Here is a 24,333-nt window from a genome sequence, read left to right as displayed (position 1 = left end):
CAGAGAGAAAGAAGCTCAGGCAGGAGAAGAGATAGTAGCAGTTAAGAAAAAGAAGGCCGGTTGGGGCGCCTGGGTGGCTTAGTCGGTTAAGCATCCGACTTTCGCTTAGGTCATGATCTTGCGGTTCGTGGGTTCGAGCCCCGCGTCGGGCTCTGTGCTGACTGCCAGCTCAGAGCCTGGAGCCTGTTTCAGTCTGTGACTCCCTCTCTCTGACCCTCCCCTGCTCACGCTGTCTCTCTCTCTCTCTCTCTCCTAGAAATTAAAAAAAATAAAGCATTAAAAAAAATAAATACAATTAAAAAAAAAAGAAAAAGAAAAAAGAAAAAGAAGGCCGGCCAAGATTCTGACCCTAAGGAAGCTATGCTGGGATTTAGAATTTACATTAAGAACTTTTATTTCACTGGGCACCTGGATGATTCAGTTGGTTAAGTGTCCTGATTCAGCTCAAGTCATGATCTCATGGTTTGTGAGTTTCAGCCCCACATGGAGCTCTGTGCTGACAGCTCAGAGCCTGGAACCTGCTTCAGATTCTGTCTCCCTCTCTCTCTGCCTCTTCCCCTGTGCTCTTTCTCTCTCTCAAAAATAAACATGAAAAACAAAATTTTAAATATATAAGAGAACTTTTATTTTACCATGTCTTGACTATTGGAAGAGGTTAAGTGGTTGGTCCCTAAATTATTTCCTCCGGAGAAGAGCGCTAGATGATTTCTGTCCAGCCTCTCGTGCAGTCGAGGTGGCCAAGGGCCTGGGCTCTGGAGGTTATAGTTTGCCCCTTCCAGGCCTGGCTCATAAAACTTCTTTTGAAAAAAAAATTTAATGTTTATTTATGCTTGAGGAAGAAAGAGAGACAGAGCATGAGCGGGGCAGGGGCAGAGAGAGAGGGAGTCACAGAATCCGAAGCAGGCTCCAGGCTCTGAGCTGTCAGCACAGAGCCCAATGAGGGGCTTGAACTCACGAGCTATGACCTCATGACCTGAGCCAAAGTTGGACATTTAACCGACTGAGCCACCCAGGAAGCCCTGGTCCCTAAAACATCTTATGCAATCATCAGTGATCTCTCCTTCCTCTGATTTGCCACCCAGATGTAGAGGATCCAGTGGGGGCCTGTGAGGGGCTAGAGGATGACACAGCCACTAGCTGGAAGGACACTGGGTTCCCAAATGACCGTGTGGAGCACAGCTTCCTCACCAACCTGCATTGAGCTGTGACAGGAGTGAGAAATAACCTTTTCTTGGGGATTTTTGTTACAGCAGCTAGCTGCCCCTGTGGAATGCTAGTATTTCTTTCTGGTGGCTTCTTCTGTGTCTTCTTCCTTGAATCCTCATCTTTCTCTTATCACCTAAACAAAAGTCTCTCTCAAAAGTCAGAGCTCTTGTGGCTACCTTTCTCTGAGTCGGCAAGTGACCCTAAGTCCTGATCTCCTCAGCCAGCAGGCTTCTCCTAATCAGACAGGCTCTACACTCTGTGTGTTGATTCCTTCCTCCCCCTTACCTTCCACACAAGGCAGAGGCAGCCACCCCCTCTGCATTCTGCTGCCCAAGTGGCCTTAGCTCTCCCCTCAAACTGGGCAGAGTCAGCCCCAGCCCCCTTCTCAGGGCCAGCACCCTAGGCTATGTCTACATCACCTGTTGCTTGGACTGTTGCAAAAGCTATTTTTTAAAATTAAGAAATATTTTAAGCATCAAGAGGGGTACAGAGACTAATATAACTAACACGGGTCCTTATCACCAACTTTGTTAAATCTTAATATTTTGCTGTATTTGAAAATGAAAAAAAAAAGAAGAAAAAAAAGAGGGAAAAGTGACTCAGATCTAGGAAGTGAAAAGTTTATGTTATCTCTTACATGGCATTGGATAGAATTTTATAGACGACTGGGGCACCTGAGTGGCTCAGTCTGTTAAGTGTCTGACTGTGGCTCAGGTCATGATCTTGCAGTTCGTGAGTTCAAACCCCACGTCGGGCTCTGTGCTGACAGCTCAGACCCTGGAGCTTGCTTTGGGTTCTGTGTCTCCCTCTCTCTCTGCCCCTCCCCTGCTCATTTTCTGTCGCTGTCTCTCAAAAATAAGTAAACATCGAAGAAAAAATAATTTAATGGTAGACTTACTTAACATCAAAATTTACATATCATGCCATGCTTACATTTTTTTCTGTTTTTCTATGTTGCATAACCCCTGATGTAATAGGAACCCGATAACAGCACATACCTGGTGGTTTTATTGTTACAGAGAAAGTGCGACTTGGGGTGCCTAAATTCATTCACAGAACTAGGTTTTTGTCTGTGATTACTGTCATGAACTCTCAGAATTTAAAAATGTGAGGTATGTATCTATATATCTATATCTATGTCTATCTATATCTATATGTCTATGTCTATATCTATCTATATCTACATCTGTATCTACATATGAAACATTATAGACATATTTGAAGTCCTCTACCTATATACTGGGTATATATGTTTCTAGTTGAGATTTGAATTTATTTGATTGCTAATGAAGTTAACCATTATTTATCTGATTTATTTTTTAATTTTCTTGGGTGTGATTTTCTTTTCACCTATAATTTGCCCACTCAAAATAGTGTGTCCTTTTTTGATTTATGAATTCTGGCTGCTAAGCCTTTATCAGTGATATGCACTGCAAATGCCATCTCCCTGTCTGTGCTCCTCCTTCCACTTTATTTCTGATGTCTTCTTTTTGTACTCAAGTTTTGCATTTTAATATAGTCAAGCACCACACTTCCCCTGTGGTTTGTGCTTTTGATGTCTTAATAAATATTCCTCTACCCTGAAGTCATAAAAACTCTTCCATTTTTGTCTAAACATTTTATTGTTCAGCTATTGACACGGGGATTTGTAGCCCACCTGGAATTCGTTCTTGTGTAAAAAAACCTAAGGCGAGAATCTAATTTTGTATTTTCCCCATATGGATAGATGGTTGTACTCAGACCATGGCATATTTCTCTCCTCTGCCCCTGATTCATATGCCCACTCTGGCAAAAATCAGGTTTCCATCTGTACACAGGTCTGTTTTCTCACCCCCCAATTCTGTTGCCCTGGTCGATTTTCTATTCCAAGAAAATCACACTGTGGTCCTGAGTCTCGGTTTCCGGTCAGGTAAGACCATCTCCTTTCCCCATGGACTTGTTCTTCAAATTTGTCTCGGCTATCCGTTTCGAATGCTTATTGTTGCAAAACAAACTACTCCAAACCTTAGTGGCTTGAAACACCAACCAAAACGGAAAACAGATACGTCAATGAACAAAATGTTGACCTATTGTGTGGCATGCCTAAAGAGCGTGGGGGGGGAGGGGAGGGGAAGTTGAAGGGAGGACCCAGCTGGCATTGGGTGGCAGGTCTTGGGAAGGATGGTGCCTAAAGTCTGCTGGTGTCCCAAAGGTCCAAGAGCAGCACCCTCCTGTGGGGCCTGAGTCTTGGGCGCCTCACCTACCATTACCGCATCACTGCTGAGATAGGGAAAGGTGTACATTCCCAACGTCACAGCCCTGAAAGGTGCCCTGGGGCCTTTGGTGGTGACAGAAGGGGCAGTCCTACCCCCCCCTCCACCCCGGGGTAGGGTGGGCAGGAGGGACCTGGGCCTTTTATCTGGGGACACTGGTTAATTAAGAATCCCTCTTCTCAAACTCCCCAGCTACATCAGCCACAGCCCTACCATCCCCTCTTGGCTCCTGGAGTTCTATCAAAAAAGTCATGCTTCCCACCTCCCCCAAGCACCATTAGCATTCTGTAGCTCTAGCTGTGATTGCCTGGTGTTACTATTTTGTCATACATATCTACCCGCTGCACATGTGCGCGCATGCATACAGGAACAGGGACGAGAAAGCACTGTGGCTAAAATTTCTGGTCTAGGACCCACCATTTATTAGCTGTTAGACTTTGGGAATTTACTTAACCTGTCTGTGCCTCAATTTCCCCATCTTTAAAATGAAGGGAAAGCACTTACCTTATGGGGTTGTTTAAGCCTTTAATGTATGTAGAGGAATGTGGCCATAAGAACCACTCCATAATTGTTGGCTTACTAGATTAATCACTGTATCCCCACCTCTGAGCCATGGCTGGCGGGCAGCAGACCCCTTATAAATACTGTATAATGATTCTAACTCCAGGGTCTCTAGTTTGAGTAAAGCCTTCGGGTTTGGACAGTGCGTAAGGAGCCTGACCTCCGGGGTGGCTCATGGTGCTGTAGCCAGGATACCCGAGTTGAGAAGACCATGGTGAAGATGGGCTTCCCCGGTGGATATGTAGACTAAAATATAGACCAAGAGGCTCAGGAGCCTAGAACAATGAAGAACAGAGGTCTAATGAGGCCGTAGGTCAGTGCCAATGGCCTTCTCAGAGCAAGGCCAGGCAGGGTGGGAGGTTAGGATACTGCAGGTGCCCAGCCTCTAGGAGTCAAACCCGGGACACTGGAAGGGACAAGGAAGAGACCTGGAGAGCCAAGGCGATGCTCAGAGCATCCTGTTCTCCACCTCCTTCAACTCGGAGTTGTTCCTGAGTGTTCTGAACAGCCACAAACTGGGGACAGAACCATATCCTCAACACTGGGAACCTGGGATGTCACGAGTGACAAGCATAACTTGCCTTCCTCCTGAAGAAGACCTCGTCATCACACCTCAGCCTGCCAGACCTCAGACCACCCACCCTTGCGCTCTCCAACCGCTCTCCTTTCTTGGCCCTGAAGGAGCCACAGCCTCAGTTCCCATCCTGGAGGCAAAGCTGATGTCTCACTGTGACTGCAGGCAAGCAAGTTCCTGTCTGACAAAACCATTCACACACAAGCTGTCTGAGCAATAGGCAGCGAACCCCTGTCCTCCGAGAGATTGGGACAGACACTGCATGACTCACTGGGGTTTTGCAGAACGGATCTAGTCTCCTATTGGCAGTTGGATTCGATGATCTTTAAATGTCACTCTTGAGAAGTGACGAATTGATAATTCAAGCAATCTTTCCCATGACATGGTAGGACAGCACCTTCTGCCCCCATGGCCTGGAATTCCCACAATTCAGAGTCACTCTTTGGGGGCACAGAATTTTAAAAGGGCCCTGTTTCCATAAGGGTCCTGTGGAAGTGTACTTGGGCAAAGCAGGGGGTGGCCCTCAGCCTGCTTTGTTGGAGACACAGCTAGCAGGGTAGATGATGGTTTCCATGGAAGGTGGGGGAGCCCAGGTCAGGTCCAGCAAAGCTGCAGGGGCCAATATAGGGAGGGAAGCTCCCATGCTCCCTGCTCCCACCCAGCAAGGCCAGGGGTTAGGAGAGACTCTTGAATGGTGGGCACCGCCCATGTCCTGGCAGGGTCATTTGTGAGAATCAAAATCGGGAGGAGAGGAAGGAGCTGGAGTGGAGGGGTAGAACTTTCCAGCCTGGGTTAGCGGTCCTGAGAGGTAGTTGGGGATGGAGGAGGGCTGTCATGAGGAGAGTCACCAAAGAGGAACTTGCACAGTACGTCAGGATTTCGCAGCCCCTGGTCAGGAAGGAAGTGAGGGTCACAGAGTGGGGGTGAAGATTGGGTCACTCAGGGGCACTGGGATCCAAACCCTACCTAATTGGTCTTTGCTCTAATAGCCCTCCTCCTAGGCCCTGGGGAGGTGAGCAGGCAGGTGTCTAGAAACCCCTTCTATGGGCCCCAGAGCCTGCCCATCACAGCCTTTAGACTCAGAGCGTCTCTCCTGTGGAGTGATAAGGTCTTCTCTTTCCTCCCCCTTCCTCATCTCCTTTGTAGGAAGGGATGACCTCTTCCTGGTTTGGGACCACCTTTGTCCCACTGAAGTCCCCATATCACTGGTAGAGCAACCCCATGCCTCACAGGTACTTGCTAAGTGTTCACTGCCCAGTGAAGTCTGCCTTCAGCTCCTGAGTTTCCCCTTCCAGGGCAGTCGACTTGGAGAGCTGGGGTCTGTTTCCAGCGATGCTGGCATATTCCACAGTCAGAAGGCGGTCAGGCATGGGCCTTGGGCTGGGGTGAGTGTTGACATAGATGGAGTCCTCAAGGCCAAAGTGGCTCAGGTAGGTAAGTGAGGCATAGCAAATGCCCCCAGCATCCTCATCAGAGCCCATTTGTTGATTGGAGCCCTGGGAATCAAAGAAGAAAGATGTTCATTGTACAGATCATAGCTGGGAATGGTTGGTCAGTGGCCCCCAGGCTGCCCAGAGTTGGGTGGGAAACAGAGACAGGGATAAGGTGAGGGGCAGAGTATGGAGCTTGCAGACCCTCTGGGAATAGCTGAAGCCAGCAGAGTTTCCATCACTGAAGCTGTTTAAGAATAGGCTAAGGAAGGCTATGTTGGGCATGATCCAGGGACCGACAGCACTGGCATCACCTGGCAGCTTGTTAAAATCTCAGATTCCACCCAAGATCTATTAAGTCAGTCTCTGGGGGGTGGGGTCCAAGAAATTCTGTTTGAACACGTTTTCTAGGTGATTTTCATGCACACTCAAGTTTGAGAAGCACTGAGCTAGAAGAGCCCTTGGTAGGGATGCCATGTGTAGAGTTGATTCCAGCGTTATAGAGGGTTGAACCAGATAGCTTTAGATCTTCCCCATCCTGCGATTCTGCGACTCTAAGAGTCTTAGATCTTTAGACAAGACAGACCTACCCAAGGGCAACAGTCTGGCCCTCAGCTCCCGATGACAGAGCACGTAGAGGGCCATGCTTTTACCATGGGACCTCTTTCCCCCTAGCTGCCTGGACTGATGGCAGCCATCATAGGCTGGCTCTGGACCCAGGAGATAGACTCCCATTAATAGCTGTCTCCTGTGGGGGTGAAGGCCAAAAGCTGAAGCAGCCAACTTCTCTCTTTAAGGAGTTTGAACTGGAAAATATGGGGCAATGGGTACATGCAGATGAGGCAACATGAGGAGTCACAAGTGATTGCAAGTCCAGACTGAACAGAAACTCCAAGTCCACAAGCTGGGAGGCTGAAAAAGACAAGAACACCAACAACAAGGATACCCAGGAAAGCTGAGATGGCCTCTGCCTTGATGAGGACTCTTTCCTGTGCTCAGTGGTCTGTTCCTTCTGGGCCGAAATGCTGTCGTAGATGTGGAATTTGTCTTCACCTGTGAAGAGAAGAGTCCGGTTTGGGGCAGGGACCTCTCCCTAGGCTCCGGTCTCTTGGGAAGGCTGGAGTGGTGAAGGCCCCCTCTGGGCAGAGGGGACCCTGGCGCGGGAAGGGCTGGGGCCCGGCCCAGAAATCCCACCCTGCCCAGAAGGTCGCAGCGAGGTCTGGGGGCCCAGCAAGTGCAGAGGAGTGTCCACGGAGCACAGGTTAGGGATAAGGAGCAAATCAAGCTGGTGGCCTGTGGCTCATTTGAATAAAACTGGTAAGCTTAATTAACTCCAGTCACTGAAAGTTCCAAATTGAAACATCTAAGTATAATCTATTTGCTGGTGAAGTTATCTGTAACACCTTTCAAATTTTTGGGCCAGGAGCCACAATGAGAAACATTTTATCTTATTCCCACATATACGAATACGCACACTCATACACACACACACACACACACACACACCCCTAAAAGTCCAATGAAAACATATTTGTTGTTCCAGTGTACAAACCACTGCAACATTTTGCTTTTCTATTTTATTTTATAAAAATAGTATTGACTATGACTTTACATGGATTGAAAAATACGTATATAAAATTTTACAATCCATGACTACATTAGGATTTTTATAGCTTGAAAACTTAAAATCAATGAGGTCCAACATAACCCTGACCTGCTTCCACGTTTCAATCTTGTCAACAGACACAGCACTGGATTACATGGTTAATAAATACACAGCACATATGTGCTGAACAAACCAAACACACACGAAAACAGGAACCACCTAAGGGTACGAATATGATAAGCCATGCACAAAATGCTGATGCCATGACAGGTGGTTAATGCTAAAAACTTACAACTCAGAAGATTAAAAAGTCCTTCCTGTGCTTTTAGGAAGACAAAATTTAAAAACAATAGTGGCAATCAGGGGCCCCTGGGTGGCTCAGTCGGTTAGGCATCTGGCTTCAGCTCAGGTCATGATCTCGTTGCTCATGGGTTCGAGCCCGGCATCAAGCTCTGTGCTGACAGAGCCTGGAGCCTGCTTCAGATTCTGTGTCTCTCTCTCTCTCTCTCTCTCTCTCTCTCTCTGCCCCTCCCCTGCTTACACTCTGTCTCTCTCTCTCTCAAAAATAAATAAACAGTAAAAAATTAAAAAACATAAATAAAATAAAAACAATAGTGACAGTTAAAAACCAATACCATTGACCAGAAAGTCTTTTAGGTAAATTTGTTTAAAAATCTTTAACTATAGGGGCGCCTGGGTGGTTTAGTCAGTTAAACGTTTGACTTTTGATGTTGGCTCAGGTCTTAATCTCACCACGGTTTGTGGGACCGAGCCCCTCGTCAGGTTCTGCACTGTCAGTGCAGATTCTCTCTCCACCCCTCCCCCTGCTTGCACTTCCCTCTCTCAAAAGAAATATATCTTTTTTTTAAACAAAAAAATAAAATCCTTACCTATAAAAAGATGGCACATTATACGATCCCAACATGATACCAGAAAGCCCAACTTTAGGCAAATTAGGCCTAGAGGGAGCTGACCTTGAGCCTCTGAAGAGAATGATCCTGCCCGCTGCTCTGGCAAAGCAAGAGAACCCAGGGGATCGGGCCACCTCATCTTGCAAGTCTCAATTTCCTTGGTGGTAAAGTGGGCGTAATAAGCCTTGTCCTCATGGCTCGCGGGCAGGAAGACTTCATGGCCAAGCCCTCGGTGGTCTGCCCCGAGCCAGCGCTGGGGTTTACCTTTCCCGGCGTTTCCTCGGGTTTTCCTGAAGTACAGGATCACGAGGATGGTGAGCAGCAGCAGCAGCACGATGGCCACCGTGGTGCTGGGAACGATGAGACGCCAGTTGTCTTGGGGGCTTTGGAATAAAGAACAACCAGCCGGGTGAGGAAAGTGGGAGCCAACCTTCTGCGGGGAAGCCACCCCTCCCCCCATGCGTGTGGTGCTCGTGACAGCCCCTCCCCCTGAGCTGGCCAGGAGGCAGCCCCATGGTCAAGGACTCTGCCCCGTAAGCCATGCACGTCTGGCCACGCCTGGGCTATGTTTCCCCCTCTGTGAATGGGGAATGTTTCCGATGTCCGCTGTCTTTGCTCCTTTTCCCTTCTCTGGCTGCTGTCCCCGCACTTGCCCCTGGGCCTCTGTTGCAGGGTCTGCACTCACCCCTCCCCCAGGCTCCCCTAGACTATTCTTGGTCCCGGTCACCTCAGCCTGCCTGTGAGACGGGCTCAGCTCTCAGAGAGCACTGGTGTCCTGTGACCCACAGCTCTGCCATGTGATAAACGCGTTTGAACAGGGCCTGTCTTCAGTCATAGGCAGAACACAAAGGTAGGCTTTCTTATACCACAGCAGGGTCCCAGGGGTGTCAAGGGTCAAAGCCGTAAGCCCCGGGGGCAGCAGCTGTAGGGACACCTCTCAGCTCCAGGACCAGCTCCACCTAGTTTCTGAGCGTACTGCCTTGAAGCAAGGGATCGTTGTTTGCAAGAGCCCGGGGGTTCCCATCCATCGTAGTGATGGTGTTTGCAGAGACGGCAGGGGAGGAAGGAGTCTGGAAGAAAGCAGCTATCAGGTCAGTCCCAGGGGCTGGGGCCTGGAACGCAGCAGCCAGGGGTAGAGAAGAAATCAGGCCACAGGTTGTGACGATAAAGCGCGCCCTTCTCCAGGACGCCTGGGGCTGGAAGAGGGGTGACGCTAAGGAAGCAGACACTGGTCACAGGCCTGGCACTGGGCCAGACACAATCCCACTTAATCCGCACAGCAACTCTGTAGGACGGCGGTTCCACCGCGAGGCAAACTTGGCATCGTCCAGAGACATTTTGGTTTGCTTGCCACAACTGGGTGGTCTCAGGGAGGTTTGTGCTGTTGCTGTCCCAGGGATGCTGCCACACAGGGCACCCCTCCCGACAAACGTCAGTCGTGCTCAAGGTAAGCAACCCTGCTGTAAGGTGAGACTGTTATTGGCCCCATTTTGCAGATGGCAAAACTGAGGCTCAATGAGGCAAAGTGACTTGAAGCGAACTGTTTGACTCCCATCCCTCCCTCCCCCCAAAGCCAGGTGTCTGTAAGCATGAGGTAGCTGGAGGCATTTGGCACAGTTGGCCAAGGACGGGAAGAAGTGGAGGGCAGGGAGGACCCGGAGGCAGGTGACAGTACCTGTCAATGGCAGGGCTGGTGGCAGAGGTCCAGGCTGTGGTCCCACTGGTGCTCCTGGTGGTCAGCGCGGTTGAAGCTGAAAGAGACGACAGTAAGAGGAGCACTCCCATGTGTTGTGGGGCCCCCGCTTCTAGCCCGTGGTCCTGGGGAAGATAGGCCCACACAGGGCCCTGGGCCAAGTGGGGGTATTACCCTGAGTGGTGTTGGATTTCCCTCGCGGTAAAGTGCCACAGTGCAAGTGGCTTTAGATTAGGATCACACTATCACTTGGATATATTCCAGTCTTTTCTGTGTTCTTTCAACATGTCATGTACTCTCCACCCATAGTGCTTCCCTTCCACCTGCCCCCACTTTTGTCTCTTCCAGAAAAAGTCTTCCTCCTTCATTAAGGCCTGGGCGGTATCACCTCCTCTGGGGAGTCGTCAGGAGAATCCATACTACTGCTTCCTCCAGTTGGCCTGGTCCCTCCCTTCACGGGGCCACCATCCAACATGCTTCCATTATGCCCCTTACTACCCACCATCCTAACCCTTCGCAACGCTGAGGTTTTCAAGAAATACACCTGGGGGCTCCGATGGGGAACCCCGCCAATCTCCCCATCTGAGGCTTATGCTCTCTTGACTATAAGGCGCAGGTCCAGGGTGAGGACCCATGTCCTCGGAGCCCTCGGCCGGTGCCACTCCCAGCCTCACCCTCGAAGCCCCACGTCTGCCTGGCTGCCAGCTGCCTCCTGCCTGTCCGTGTTTCTTAACCCAACCGGCTTCCTGGGACTCCAGCACAACCCTTTGAGAGAAGGTTAGGGGTTGGGGTCCAGAGTCAGGATGCCCAGGAATGGCCCAGTCATCAGCCAGTTTTGTCAAACTTGAGGGAGCCTCACAGTCATTACAAATCAGTGGACGAGTCTCATTAGCAGCGACAAAAATGCTCAGAGATGCGTGTGATGGGAAAGAAAGAACCAGCTGAGCCAGCAAGTCAGAGTTCTGCGGGTTCTGCCTGAAACCAGCGGTGACCTTGGGCAAAGGGTGCTGCTGCCCAGCTGTGAGCGCCACGAAGAAAATGCTTTTAGGGTCCTCGCCAGCTCTAACACCCTGTGATTTAGGAAGGCTGAGGACCACGCGAAGAAGGGCAAGAACTCACCCCGAGATACCACCAGACGGAATTTTCTGAGAATGAAGGTCTCGGAGGATTTGTAGAATAGACATGCGTAAAGTCCGGAGTCTTCCAATCTGAGCTCAGTCATGGTGACGATGAAGTAGCCTGATTTGGGATCATCCTGAATGGAGTGCCGAGGCTCCGACACGCTCGGGAGCCTGGGGTGGTGGGTGGCTAAAATGGTACAAGTACCTTCTGAAGAGTACCTGCACCAGGCTCTCACCATGTTCGAACTTGGCCAGTACGGGCACTGCACCGAGACTGTCTGCCCTTCCAGTTTATGCAGTAGCTTCTGTTCCCAGGAGCCTGAAAAGAAACTCTCGGGTCATTTGTCTGCCGATGGGCGCCTTCCACCTCAGAGAGGGCCCCAGAGGCAGCCTCTGGCCCCAGCCCCACCCTGCCCCTGTCCCCTTCTGACCCACCTCCCCCGCCACCACCTCCCCCTCCTCTTGCCCGGTTCCTCCCTCTGTCCGCATCACCTGAGGCCAGGAGCATCAGCAGGACAGAAGCAGGCAGCAGGTGGGTGGCCCCCCGGGCCATGACCCACTTCTTGAGCTGGGGTGGGAGAGAGAAGCCCTGAGGACAGGGAGCCTCTGGTTGGGGGCGGGGAGGGGACTCAGCACAGCCCCCCTAGCTGGTCCGGGGAGAAGAAGAGCACCCCAGTGGGGCAGCGGGAGGCCTCGGAGTAGGGGACCCTCCGGCTGCAGGTGCTACAGGTGGGCCCGGAAAGGCCTCGACCCCGAGACTGGACTGAGGCTCCGGGGGACTCTGCAGCTACCGCTGGCTCTTTCCTGCCCAGCCTCTTCCTCTTTGTCACCCCTGGGGTGGGGATGTAGAAAGCTGCGAAAGCCCAGGAAGTCACTGGTGAAATCAGAACCTATTTCTCCTTTCTTTCTCCCTTCTACCGGACCACTTCCTCCCCACCCAGGAAAGCCCTCACTGAAGGAGACTGACACAGGAGATGCTTTGGAGGTGCCGGGCGACCGGTCCAGGCCTGCCTGGGAGCTGGGGGGCTGCGGGACTGGAGGGGCAGGGGAGAAGAGAGAGGGAGAGTCATTTCCAGGAACCAAGGTGCCGGGAATCAGGGAATGTTCTAGCAAGGGAGGGAGAGAACGAAACTGGGGGCATAACTGGCAGGTAGGGGTGGGTGGGGAGGAGAAAAAGATATAGAAGGAGCAGAGGCTGGGGGCGGGGAGGCTGGAGGCCCCCAGCTCCCAGTCTCCCCAAGCATTTGTCCAAAGACCACAGTAATCGAGCACATTTTTCAGAATCATTGTCATTAGGACAGCTACAGAAAAACAATCGCCACAGGCTGTGTGGAGGTAATAAACCACCAAGGAATTTGGAAACCTTGTAAACATGCAGTGTGGCAGGTCGGTTTGTGGGGCGCAGACTCTGCGGTGGAGGTTAGCACAGGAGGCCCAATGTGCCCGGGGACCAAGCTGGGAAGAGGACAGGCCAACAGGAAGCTCGGGCGGGCCGTGCAGAGGTGTGAAGACAGGATGCTCTCCAGGGTGGCTGGGGGATGCCGGGGCTTTGGAGCCTGTGGCAGCCGGTCAGGGGGGACGGGCCGCCCTGGGAGTGGGACTGCCCTTGGAGAGGCCCCTCTCTGCAGCCGAGGCAGCCCCCAGAGGGGGCTGGCAGAGGAGGCTTTCCCGCCTCACCACTCCCAGCCCTGGGGCAAAAAGTCCATCAGCTTGAAGGAGGAAGCTATGCCGACTCAGTCCAATTGGGGCTGAGAAACCTTTTGCAGCCATCTGGGAAAACCGTGAACTTGAGGTTTGCTTGCCAGCCTCCCAGTGGGAGCACGTGTGTCCCACGGTGACAGATCTGTCTGCTATGCTCTGCAAAGCAGACGTCTCTCTGTGCTGGGTTTTCTTAACGTGTCCTGGCCCTTGATCATCACAGCATCACAGGAAGCCCTTCATGGGTGTGTCCTGTCATCACAGCCGAAAGCTCAGGAAGCTTTGTTGCCTGAGGCACTAACAGCCGAGGCAGCCTGTGTGCTACCCCCCTGCCCTGCACCTCCCTGACCTGGGGATCTGGATGTTCCCGCAGCTCCAGGGGAAAGGGTAAGAGCAAGGAGAAAATGAGAGGCTGGGACTTTGAGGAAAATGTCCCGGAGCACTGGAGATCCAAAGAGGCCAGCCAGGCCCAGAGGGGCTGGAGACCCCCAGGGCGGGGACTCTGTACCCCTTTCCCAGCACCCTGTGTCCCTCCAGGGGAGTTCACGTGACAGCAGGCTCCAAGGGTGCAGCTCACCCAATTCCGGGAGCCTCTCATCCTCAGCCAACAGAGATGGGGGGGAGGTCCCCTAACAGTTACCCTGACATCAGGGCATAGCCCTAGGGCTCTGTCTAGGTCCAGCACCCACCGCCTGAGCCCTGCCCGTGTGCCCCTCTGCCCTTCCCAGCCCCTTCCAATTTAGGGCACAACAGAGAAATAGGCCGCAAAGGTCTTCAGTGTAGACAAATCACATACGGGAGCTGGAGAAGAGCTTGAGGACCAGCAATCACAAGGCATTTCATCAGTGGGAGGAGGTTCCTGCCACTCCGCTTGATGCTTGAAAGCAGTCCTGAGAGGTAGGGTTAGTGTCCTCTTTCACAAGAGAAGACAATGGGGCCCGATAAGGTTAGTGACTTGCACAGGGTCACACATGACAGGCGGCATCACCGGGGGTCCCAGTTCTGAGCCCTCTGCTGCCCTCCCGCAGGACAGCCTGCTCTCAGGCGAGGCAGGGCTGTCAGTGTGCTGTCGTGGGGTCTCAAATGGAGTGGGGCTTTGGGGGCACTGCTTTCACAGGGAAATTAAGCCCCCTCCCATTTGCACCCCAAGGTTGCAGCCACACCTTCCTGATAGGGAGGATGGATATCACTGTGTGTGTGTGTGTGTGTGTGTGTGTCTGTCTGTCTGTCTTGGCACCAGGCTAGTGGGTTCCTCAATCCGAGTCCCTCCTCTGGTGCCCCCTCCTGGATGTAGGGAAGAGATGCCTCTTCCCTGCTGTCCTCTAGGATTACCTTCTGTGCCTTCTTCTCTCCCCACATCCATCCCGGAGTGGCCCTCCAGCCACCCATCAAGGCCCTGACAGTGACATTTTCTCCCCCCGGGGGAGAGTGGAGATGCCACATTGATCCCTAGGTGCTTATTCCAGTAGCTCCAGGCTGGTAGAGCCCCTGGTCCAGGGGGGGATTCCAGCCCCTACTCTCCAGCCTTCACTGCTGACGAGGCCAAGTCTGAGCAGAGACCGAGAGAAGCAGAGGCCAGACTCCTAGGGCCACCGGACCCCTGGCGAGGCTCCTTGCCTCCCTCTTCTACATCCCCACCCTCCCCCAGCTCTGGGCATTCCTTCAGGCTGTGCTCAGCTCCAAGCTGTCCTTGCTGTGTTGCACATGGCACCCCTCCTCCTAGGGGACAATGAGTCCCGGGGGCGGGTGGGCGATTTACCCCTTCTCTGAGCCATGGCCTCCCCTATTGTGGACTCTGGACGGCCCTCAGCCTTCTGTGAGAGTTCAGGCCTGTAGCTGGGAACTGAGGGGGAGTCCCTGAGTGCAGCCACGGGGCTCTGGGCAGGCTGGTCACAGCTCTCCCTAGAGGGCCGACCATCAGGTGGCAGGCAGCAGTGGCTGGGTGGGCGGGCTCTGCTGGCTCCCAGGACTTGAGGGTCAGGCAGCTGCGGTCAAGGCGGGGCACATCCAGAGGCCCATCAGAGGACGCAGGGTCCCAAAGGTGGGGTGGGGCGCGGGGGCTTGGGCCACTCTGGGGCCCCTGCTGCCAAGCCCATGTGGATCTCCAACTCTTAGTCATGGTTCCTTCTTCTCCTCCAGGATGGGGCCCCTGAGACACCGGCTGCCTCTGGGACTTTGTCTTCCCCAAGCATGTGGGGAAGCTTGAAGGGAGCAGAAGGAGGCTGAGGACACAGGGTTTGCGATGGGGAGGGGGCAGCGCCCCCCACCCCCCCCCGCTCCCCTCTGCTCCATCGGAGAGGTTCTGAGGCCCACGGGAGCTGAGCCCTCTACGGGGCTTCTCGGCCACGCATCCGGAGGCCAGGACTCTGTGGCTCGGAGCAGAATCCCGATGGCGGCTTCCCCTGCTGCTTCCTGCCAGGGGCTCTCCATTGTATGAGTGCTTTCCCAGGTTCCTGGCGGCCCAAGGGGACAGGCCAAGAGCAGCGTCTGGTTCTGGGGACGCCTGAGTCCAGCACTGGCCTGGCTCCAGTTCACACAGGCCCCCATCTTCAAACTCCCTGGCCTCCCAGGCCCCTCCAGGAGCAGCTTCCCGACTCCATAGTTAAGTGGCCTCAGTCCAGGCAGGCTTCTGTGGGGGCTCCGGGCTTCCCAGCGGGTCCCTCCAGGCTCTCGGAGGATTGCTGCACACCCTGTAGCCTGTGAGAACAGGGCCAGAGATGCAGAAGCACAGGGCTCCGGCACCCCCCTCCCCCCATGCTCCTGGGCCAGGCCACCCCCTCCTCTGGCTCTGCTCTCCAATTACTGCAGGCTCAGCCCCACCCACCCCCCTCCCTCCCCTGGGTGCCAAGCGGTCCTTCTGGCCCAACACAGGTGAGGACACACCGCCCGGGGAACGGAGTGCAGTCGGGCGCTTTGCCCCAGTGCTCTGCCCTCAGGAGGCTGGGGGGGGGGGGGCAGGGGGGCTGTACTCACTTCCCATGTGTCTCTTCTTCCAGAAGCCATAGACCATGATCAGCATCACAGATGCTAGGAGGAAGGTCAACACTCCCAGGAACACAATGCCATATGAATCCTGGTGCCTGAAGGGACAGGACGGAGTGGGGAGGAGGTGAGCACCTGGTTTTCTCCTCTCCTACCTCTGTCTTCCTGCATGCCACGCGAGAGGAGCCCGACCTGGAGAAATCCCGACAGCCCCGGCTGGAGTGACAGCCTCCCTTCCTTCCTCGGGGAACCCAGCTGTGGCAGCAGGAAGTGAGGAGCTCAGAAGAACCCCAGGTCAGGGGGAGCATCTCTCCGCTTTGATGCCTCTCCTCCACTGTTCCCCCAAACCTGCTCATCACGGAGGACGAGGACTGTAAGGGACCCCCACTTGTGACAGAGGAGATTGAGAGTCTTGCTGTCCTCACAGTGGGAGCCTCTCGGGCCCTTCCCTCCGCTGTCCTCTGTAGCTGATGCGGGAGGGGCACAGCCTGGAACCCCTTGCCGATAGCACTTCGTGTGCACCAGCCCTCAGCGTCTCTATTGAAATATTTTTTGGCCTGGGGACTTTCTCTTGTTACTAGAGCCCGCTCTGCCACCCAAGTCAGGCAGCCCTCTACGGATGACCAGGAGAGCAGGTGTATGAAGATCCCAGCTCCCTTGCCCTTCAGGTGGGCATCTGATGCTGGGGCCCAGGGCCCCCCTGGGGCTGAGCCCCGCTGCCCACACTGGCGGCGGCTTGATTGGGTTCTCTGCTGGCTGCTCCCTTGTCTCACTTCCCCACCCTCTTTCCAGCATTCCTGGTCCCAGAGGTTGCTTCCGGGGGAACCCAATTTAAAGCATCCCCCACTTCCCACTTCCTACCCCCAAGGCACCCCCTTGTCCTTCCCCTGCCTTCCCCTCTTCATCCACAGATTCTTATGCCGACCCCTCCTCAGCCCTCACTTCCCACTGCCAGCCCTTAGGGCACCGCTCCATCTCAGCTTCCGGCCCAGACCGACCTCCTGAAAGGGAAGGTCGGCTCCAAGTTCAGGCACCAAGAATGGTCGCCGAATCTGGTCAAAGGTCATTCAACCCCAGGGCCCACGGGTACCTGGCAGGGGATAATTTGTCGATGAGAGACCCGCTGGTATGGCACATTCCCGTGGTGGGGGATTGGGCGCCCAGGTGCCCAGCGTTGGTGGAGACGGACGCTGGGCCGGCAGAGGAGACTTCGGCATCGCTGGGGGACACAGTCACCGTCTGGGACCCCACAGTCCTCCCAGGCCCCGTGGTAGAGGAGCCAGGGCCGGTGAAGCTGTAGCCTGTCACGGAGGTCAGTCTGATGGACCCTGAGGCGGCGGAGGGCACGAGTCTGGTCAAGGTGAAGAGACCAGGTGTGAACACTGTCACACTGGTGGTGAAAGGGGCATCGGGGCCTGAGGTGGGGGCTGGGCCCGTGGTGATGACAATTCCATTCTGGAGGGTACTGGCCAGCTGTGTAAGAGGAGCACTTCTCTTGGTGGTGGAGGCTGAGGGGCCAGAGAGGGAGGAACGTTAGAGGGGGTGGGGGCCTCGCAGAGGGGAGCAGATCCTCATCTCCCCTCTTTGATCTTGCACTCGGGGCTCTGCTCTGCTGAGTGACCAGCTGTTGGTCCGGGAAAAGGAAGAGACTTTTCAGTTTCTTTAGCCTGCCCCATCAGGCCACCTGGGCCCAGGGGACACTCTCCTCCCTGTCCCCATCTCTCTAGTCACTCCCAGACCCTCCTCATTTCCATAGGCCAAAGACATATTTTCACTACGATGTTGAACAGGGACTTTTCCAGGTGCTCCATAATTGCTGGGTAGGAGCCAGGGTGCAGACAGGGAGGGATCGGGGCGCCTGGGTGGCTCAGTCAGTTGAGGATCCGACTCTTGATTTCAGCTCAGGTCGTGGACTCACAGATTTGTGAGTTCAAGCCCCGTGTCGGGCTCTGCGCTGGCAAAGTCAAGCCTGCTTGGGAATCTCTCTCTCCTCTCTCTGCCCCTCACTACTCACACAGTCTCTGTCTCTCTCAAAATAAACAAATACACTTAGAAAAACACACACAGGGAAGCATCAAAGGCCCAAATTCCACAGAACAGCTCAAGCAGCAGGGTTAGATGCCCTCCCCAGGGACTTGCGAAGAGACACCTCGCCCATCACCTCAGCCTTTTACATCTCATTTTTCTAGAAGGCTGGTGTTTGGATGGTGTTTGGTTGTAGGAGGCTCCAGGTCCCATCTGGAGCAGGGTGGGGCCTATATCCACAGAGAACTAGGGAATTGGAGAGAGATAGTGAGGGAGAGAGAGGGCTGACATGGGCTGCCAATGACATGCCTGTGCATGGCATGGACACATTCCTAAGAGTGACATGGCCACCATGGAAGGTGCTGATCTTTCTGGGTAAGGGAGGCCAGAACAAGCAGCATTGGTGAGAGTGGGGATAGGGGAAGAGGCTGACCTAGAGCCAGATCTCCCACATCGCCCTACTCAGCAGTGGAGACACCCCCAAAGACCCTCCAGGGAACTCACACTCCCTTGGGAGGGCCAGCATCTGGACACCCACCTCACAGAGGATCCCAAAGGGCTGTGTGGAAAAGAGTAACATCTGACAGAGAGAGAACTCCTACAGCGGGCAATGAAGACACACAACCANGGGGGGGCGGGGGGGGGGTTGCCAGGGGATGGCCAGGAGAGTCCCCTCCTTCCCCCCACCTGCCGAGATGGAGAGAGAGTTAGGCAGCAGGCTACCCCCTTCCCCACTCCAGGTGCCTTGGTCTTCAAGAAGGAGAGGAGGGGCATATATTGCTAGAAGATTAGAGTTTTTAAACAGGCTGTGGATTGTTAAATTTCCTAATAACTGAAAAGTCCTGCAAAGTTGGGATCTCCCCAAATGGCCTTTAAGAGGTGGAACATGAGATGTCACAATGCGGGGGAGGGGGTGTGCAAAGAGAAAAACGAAAGCATTTCATGTTCGGATCCCTGCAAACGAAGACTTCCGTACACAGGTTTCCACTGTTCCCTGGGTGTGAAGCAGAACTGGAGACGGGGAACGAGATTTTTTCTCCACGTGTTAGAGCCCCGGCTCAGTCCCACAGAAGAGGGAGAGTCAGAGGGATCAGGGGACTGGGGAAGGGTGGGCAACACATTTCATCGTCACTGGCTGCTTTTTTTCAGGTTTTCCTGCTGGTTCCTCACCCTTTCCTACCGTATACATTTGGAGGGACCTCGGGGCTTGGCCCTACTCTCTTTTTCTACACTCAGGGGAGAGCTTTTACATTCCTTTGATTTTTTTTTTAATTAATTAATTTATTTCTAGGAGAGAGAGAGAGAGACAGCGTGAGCAGGGGAGGGTCAGAGAGAGAGGGAGTCACAGACTGAAACAGGCTCCAGGCTCTGAGCTGGCAGTCAGCACAGAGCCCGACGCGGGGCTCGAACCCACGAACCGCGAGATCATGACCTAAGCGAAAGTCGGATGCTTAACCGACTAAGCCACCCAGGCGCCCCTACATTCCTTTGATTTTTTAAAGTTTTATTGCGATACTATTCACATTCCATATACCACACCCATTTATAGCACCAAATTCACTGCTTTTTAGTATATTCACAGAGACCTCCAACCACCACCACAGCCAATGTTAGAATATTTACATCATCTCCTCACCCCTTTAGCTATTACTCCTCAACTTCCCCTTTATGTCCCCCAGCCATAAACAACCACCAATCTGCTTTCCGTCTGTATAGATCTCTCAAATCCCCTAGACTTTAAACTCTCTTCATCGAGAAACTTCCAAATATATCCCCAGCTCTGACCACCCACCTGAGCTCCAGGCTGCTATATCTGCTGCCTGCTCCTTGGGGCCCTAGGAGGCGTCTTAAAACTTAACACGACAAAATACAGCTCCTGCTATTTCTCTTCCAAACCAGCTCCTCTCCAGATTCACCCTACCCAGTAAATGTGCCGTCATGCACTCGCTGATGGAATAGAAAGCCTTAGGGTCACTCTTGATTCGTCCCTTTTGCTCACCTCCCACACGAGCAAATCCCGTCTTACCTCCAAAGTGTACAGAGGGCAGGAAGTCTGAACATCATAGATTTGAGCCCCCCCCCCCACTTCTCTCCACCTTCAAGGCCCACGTCCTACTCCAAGACACTGTCATTCTCAGCCAGAACACCCAAAGAAGTCTCTGTGCCCATCTCTTACCCTTCCACAATCCATCTTCCACAAAGCAGCCATTAGACTCTTAAAGACAAGCCACAACACATCCCTCTAAATTCTCCAATAGCTTCCTATCGTACTTAGAATAAAACTCAAACTTCACATCCGAGACTTTAGGTCTGCTGTTTGACTCTCCAACCTCATCTCTTGCCACTCTGCCCCACACTCAATATGGACAAGCCACATAGGCCTTCCTTATATAGGCCTAGTTCCTTCTCACCTCAGGGCCTTTGCACATGCAGTGCTCCTGGCCTAGAATACCCTTTGAAGCACCCACATTTCAACAGGGCTAGAAAGCTCTCATCATGCTGAGCTCTGCTCCATGTCATCTGCTCAGGAGGAGGGTCCTCTCTGGTCTCCAGCACCTCAACGGCTCCCTCCACCACTGATTTCCTGAATAAAACACTAAACTGCTTTATTTTCTTAAGAGGATTTATTATTACCTACAGTTATTTGGCTGACAATGTGTGATTGCCTATCATCTCTCCTAGGGCAGGGCTGTGTCTGTTTTTGCTCACCACTCTGTCCTCAGAGCCTAGAATCGTCCCTGGCACATAGTAGGGCCTCAGTGAATATATACTGAACAGAAGATGGAATAAAAACAAAGCACACAGAGCCCTGAGTATGAATCCTGTCTCTGCCACTTGCTAGCTCTGGGACCCTGGACAAGGTGAGATCCACAGAGGGCTTTTTAGATCTCATTTTCTTCATTGGTAAGAATAATGCCCATGAAAGTGTCAGTAAAAATTGTCACAGCCCTGTGGCACACGACGCCCACGGATGGATTATTCTTCTTACTATATCTGATGTGAACAGAGTCCGGGGCAGAGAGGACACCCTCTACCCTCCCGTGCCCTGGCGGGCCTGCTCACCTGGAGACACCTCCAGAAGGAAGCCCATCAGAGGGTACAGGGTCCCCGAGCTGTTGCGCATGCACCAGTACCGGCCCGAATCCTGGTGCCTGAGGGCTGCCATGGTGATCTTGACCACCTTGGCCTTGGCGTCGTCGTGCAGCAGGTAGCGCGGTCCCCGCACCCAGCCCCGGGTGAATCCAGGCTCGCACTTCTTCCTCCTGACTTTGCACCATATCTTGCCCTCCACGTGGTTTTTGCGGCTCTTGTAGGAGCACTGCACCGACAGAGTCTCCCCTTCAAGGTGCTGCACTTTAGTGTACACGTTCTCAGCAGGGACACCTGGGGCACCTGGGGAGACACTGCTGGTAAGTGAGGTCTGGACAGAGAAGGGGAGGGAAGTCTCTCGAAGGTCAAGGTGAAGGGAGAAGACGTGGATATTGCCTGGAGCGGTTTCAGGGAGAGACCCAGTCCTACTCTGAAAGAGCTCCCTTAGTCAGATAGGGGAGACGCACAGGCACTGCTAACAGCTAGCTCCCAGTCTGAGGGGGGAGACACACCAGCCACTCCCTCAGGGAGCCTCCAGTCATTTGGAGTAGACACCAGCCCAGCCCTCTGGGAGTTCCCAAACTGATGAGGAAGACAATAGTCCTGGGCCCCTGGGGAGTCCTCGAATGGAAAGAAAGATATAGGACTAGCCCTCAGAGAAGTCCCAGTCTGATGGCGGAGACACAGGCACAGCTGTCAGGGAGCCCCTGACTAATGGAGGAGATTCGCCCCTTCCACTCAGGGAGCGCCACCTGACACAGCTCCTTTCTTCATGGTATTTTCTAGCCCAGTGGGAAGGTACTAACAAACCCCAGTTTCAGGGCCATGTGGGAAAGACCCAGGTCTTTGAGACAGAGGTACTGATTCAGGGGCACAGTGAGACAGACGCACAGACACCAGCAGAAGTCACTGAGTTATAAAATTCCTGAACACAAGCGACTCAGGTATATAAGAACATCCAGTATTTGAAAATATTCAGAGTAAAAATTAGTCCCAAAGACCTAGCAAGGGCTCTTAGTTCATTTTAGGTGGTATTTCATTTTAAAACGCTCTGGTTGCACAAAAGCCATAGATAACAAATGCCCAAACATGCATCTAAATTCTCAATGGAGCGCAAACTGAAGAATTCACTGTCCGTCTATAGCATGTTACAGTCTTGGCCTAGAAATAAGCTGTGGTTTGTGCATTTCACAATCCACAGCCTGGCGGGAAGAGAGTGGAACTAGGAGTGGGGGTGGGCAATCACGGGACAGGGAGAAAGCTGTGGTGGGTTCCCTCCACCCCTCTGCCCACGGTAAGCTCAGTACTTACTCCTCTCACACCCCCAGAGCCTTCTGCACATGCACAAACGCTTGTCTCCCCAGCAGGACAGAGTAGAGAGCACACATATTGAGGAGTCTAAAAATATATGGGTGGGCGCTTCGGTGGCTCAGTAGGTTGAGCCTCTGACTCTGGATTTCAGCTCAGGTCATGATCTCACGGTTCGTGGGATGGAGCCCTGTGTCGGGCTCTGCGATGACAGCGGGGAGCCTGCTTGGGATTTCTCTCTCTCTCCCTCTCTCTCTGCCCCTTCCTCCCCCTCTTAAAATAAAAAATAGTAATGATAATAAAATATAAAAATTTTAAAAATATATGGGTTAAAAGCCTGGTTCTACCATTGACAGCATCTGGTATGCAGCGGGTGCGCCACGTGCTTCCGTTTCTGAAATGCAGCCAGACTTCTCCAGTAGAGCCCAGAGCTGTGATAGCCAAGGACATGGCACAGGACTTGAAATATCTGCCTGGTTCCAACCCAGCTGCAGGACAGCTGAGGCTCGGGGTAAGGTAACACCCTCTCTAAGCAGCACCTTGCCCTGCACAAACTAAAAGGAATGATCGAACTAAATTATTCGGTGAGCGGCAGGTTTGGGGGACCCTAGGATTGCTGCACACAGAAGGAGTAGGAGGGGCCTCGCTAGGGGAGGTGCATGGGTGGGGTGCCCTTGGAAAGGGTCTCCAGGGTGCTGCATTCATTTGTGCCCCCCTTCCACCCCTCCGACAGGTGGCTGCCAGAACTGAACGGGAAACGGTAATTTGGTTGCCATGGCAGTAAGGGAGGCAGGAATGGGTGAAGCCCCCTCTAGGAGCATTCTCTGGGGTGGGGGAGGCCTTCAGAAACCGCTTCCACTCAGGACATGGGGCTGGGGACGGAGTGGTGGTGGCACAAACAACCTAGGGAGTAAAAGCACACACACGTGGTGCAATGATTCTTGTAAGAACCAAACAGCCCTTTCCCAACACAGGAGGGAGGCTTTCTGCGTGAGGAAACTGAGTGTCCACTGTCACAGGTCCGGAGCAAGCCTGGCAGATGAAGGGGCCCAACCTGAGAGGGTCTGGAGCTTTATCTTAGTCCGTGGGGCCTCTGGTAGCTTTGCCTGGGGCCAGATACCGGGAGGCAACCTTCTTACTGTTCTCTGGTTAGGAGCCACCAGGTCAACCCCATCCTCCTCCTCCTCCAGCCCCACAAAGCATGAAAGCAGGGAGGGTCTAGGAAAAGGCCACCCCCCCTCCCTCCCCAGGCCAGCTCTCCTGCCCTCCCATCCTCTCACCTGTGACAGGGCCCTGGAGCCACAGTAGCAGCGGTGGCAGCAGCAGGAATGTGGGAGCCATGGCTCCATCCAGTTGGGGACAGTCACAGGCCAGTAGGGGGCCAGGACACCCCCGCTCCGGGGTTAGGGCCCCAGGCCGCTGCGGGACAGGCCACTTAGGTCTGCCAGGGAAGGACCTGGCGTTCTGAAAGTGCAGCTGCCCATTTAGGGAAGTGAGGAAGTTGTAGGACCCACTGTGATCAGCAGACCGTGGGGCCCGCAGAGTCTACTGAGGGCAAGGGCGGCGCTGAGGGCTGTTTACGCCCTCTTCCCCGAAACTTCGGGCAGGTGTGGCTGCTCCACCCAGTCTGGGCACCCCCGCCCAACCCCACCCCACCCCACCCCACCCCTAGCGCAGGGAAGGTCTCAGGGTCAGAAGACTCGACACCCTCTCCAAACCCCTCCCAGAAACTGGCTGAGGGGGGTGGCCCCTAGTCGGAAGCAGAGGATCCCTCAAGGGGGCTGGGTGAGTTTTCTGGACCCTGAGCTACAGACTCCCTGGGATTCCCTGGGCTCAGAGACGCAGGGGCAGGAGCTTGGGGCTGGGGCCGGGCACC

General features: G+C 53.6%; 2 protein-coding genes across 2 annotated transcripts; both read right to left on the bottom strand.

The window, feature by feature from the left end:
• Nucleotides 1-2,072: 2,072 nt before the first annotated feature.
• On the bottom strand, nt 2,073-12,412 carry LOC144232215 (uncharacterized). The gene is made up of 6 exons (XM_077764990.1): nt 11,847-12,412; nt 11,353-11,673; nt 10,216-10,291; nt 8,805-8,923; nt 6,970-7,076; nt 2,073-6,089 (listed from the first exon to the last, which is right to left on the bottom strand). Exons 1-6 carry the CDS (start codon nt 11,905-11,907, stop codon nt 5,841-5,843), a joined length of 933 nt encoding a protein of 310 aa, XP_077621116.1. The 5' UTR covers nt 11,908-12,412; the 3' UTR covers nt 2,073-5,840.
• A 2,897-nt stretch (nt 12,413-15,309) lies between these two features.
• On the bottom strand, nt 15,310-23,988 carry TREML2 (triggering receptor expressed on myeloid cells like 2). The gene is made up of 5 exons (XM_077764988.1): nt 23,738-23,988; nt 21,123-21,452; nt 17,125-17,542; nt 16,026-16,132; nt 15,310-15,749 (listed from the first exon to the last, which is right to left on the bottom strand). The coding sequence occupies exons 1-5, from the start codon at nt 23,796-23,798 to the stop codon at nt 15,655-15,657; spliced, it is 1,011 nt and encodes a 336-aa protein (XP_077621114.1). The 5' UTR covers nt 23,799-23,988; the 3' UTR covers nt 15,310-15,654.
• Nucleotides 23,989-24,333: the final 345 nt, after the last annotated feature.

The sequence above is a fragment of the Crocuta crocuta genome, unplaced genomic scaffold (genome assembly GCF_008692635.1).
Source record: "Crocuta crocuta isolate KB4526 unplaced genomic scaffold, BGI_CrCroc_1.0 scaffold44, whole genome shotgun sequence".
Classification (NCBI taxonomy): domain Eukaryota; kingdom Metazoa; phylum Chordata; class Mammalia; order Carnivora; family Hyaenidae; genus Crocuta; species Crocuta crocuta.
Note: the sequence above shows the minus strand (reverse complement) of the source record. Positions and strands in the feature narration are given on the sequence as shown.

What these genes read in the sequence shown, in the direction of transcription:
- LOC144232215 (XM_077764990.1), bottom strand. Translation starts at nt 11,907, where the DNA reads ATGGCCCGGGGGGCCACCCACCTGCTGCCTGCTTCTGTCCTGCTGATG. An exon ending in CCGTCTGGTGGTATCTCGGG is followed by an intron (nt 10,292 to 11,352) that starts GTGAGTTCTTGC and finishes CGTCTCTTTCAG; the next exon opens with CTTCAACCGCGCTGACCACC. An exon ending in CCGAGGAAACGCCGGGAAAG is followed by an intron (nt 7,077 to 8,804) that starts GTAAACCCCAGC and finishes TTCTCTTCACAG; the next exon opens with GTGAAGACAAATTCCACATC.
- TREML2 (XM_077764988.1), bottom strand. Translation starts at nt 23,798, where the DNA reads ATGGCTCCCACATTCCTGCTGCTGCCACCGCTGCTACTGTGGCTCCAG. An exon ending in GCTCCAGGGCCCTGTCACAG is followed by an intron (nt 21,453 to 23,737) that starts GTGAGAGGATGG and finishes GTGTCTCCCCAG; the next exon opens with GTGCCCCAGGTGTCCCTGCT. An exon ending in CCTTCTGGAGGTGTCTCCAG is followed by an intron (nt 17,543 to 21,122) that starts GTGAGCAGGCCC and finishes CTGGCCCCTCAG; the next exon opens with CCTCCACCACCAAGAGAAGT.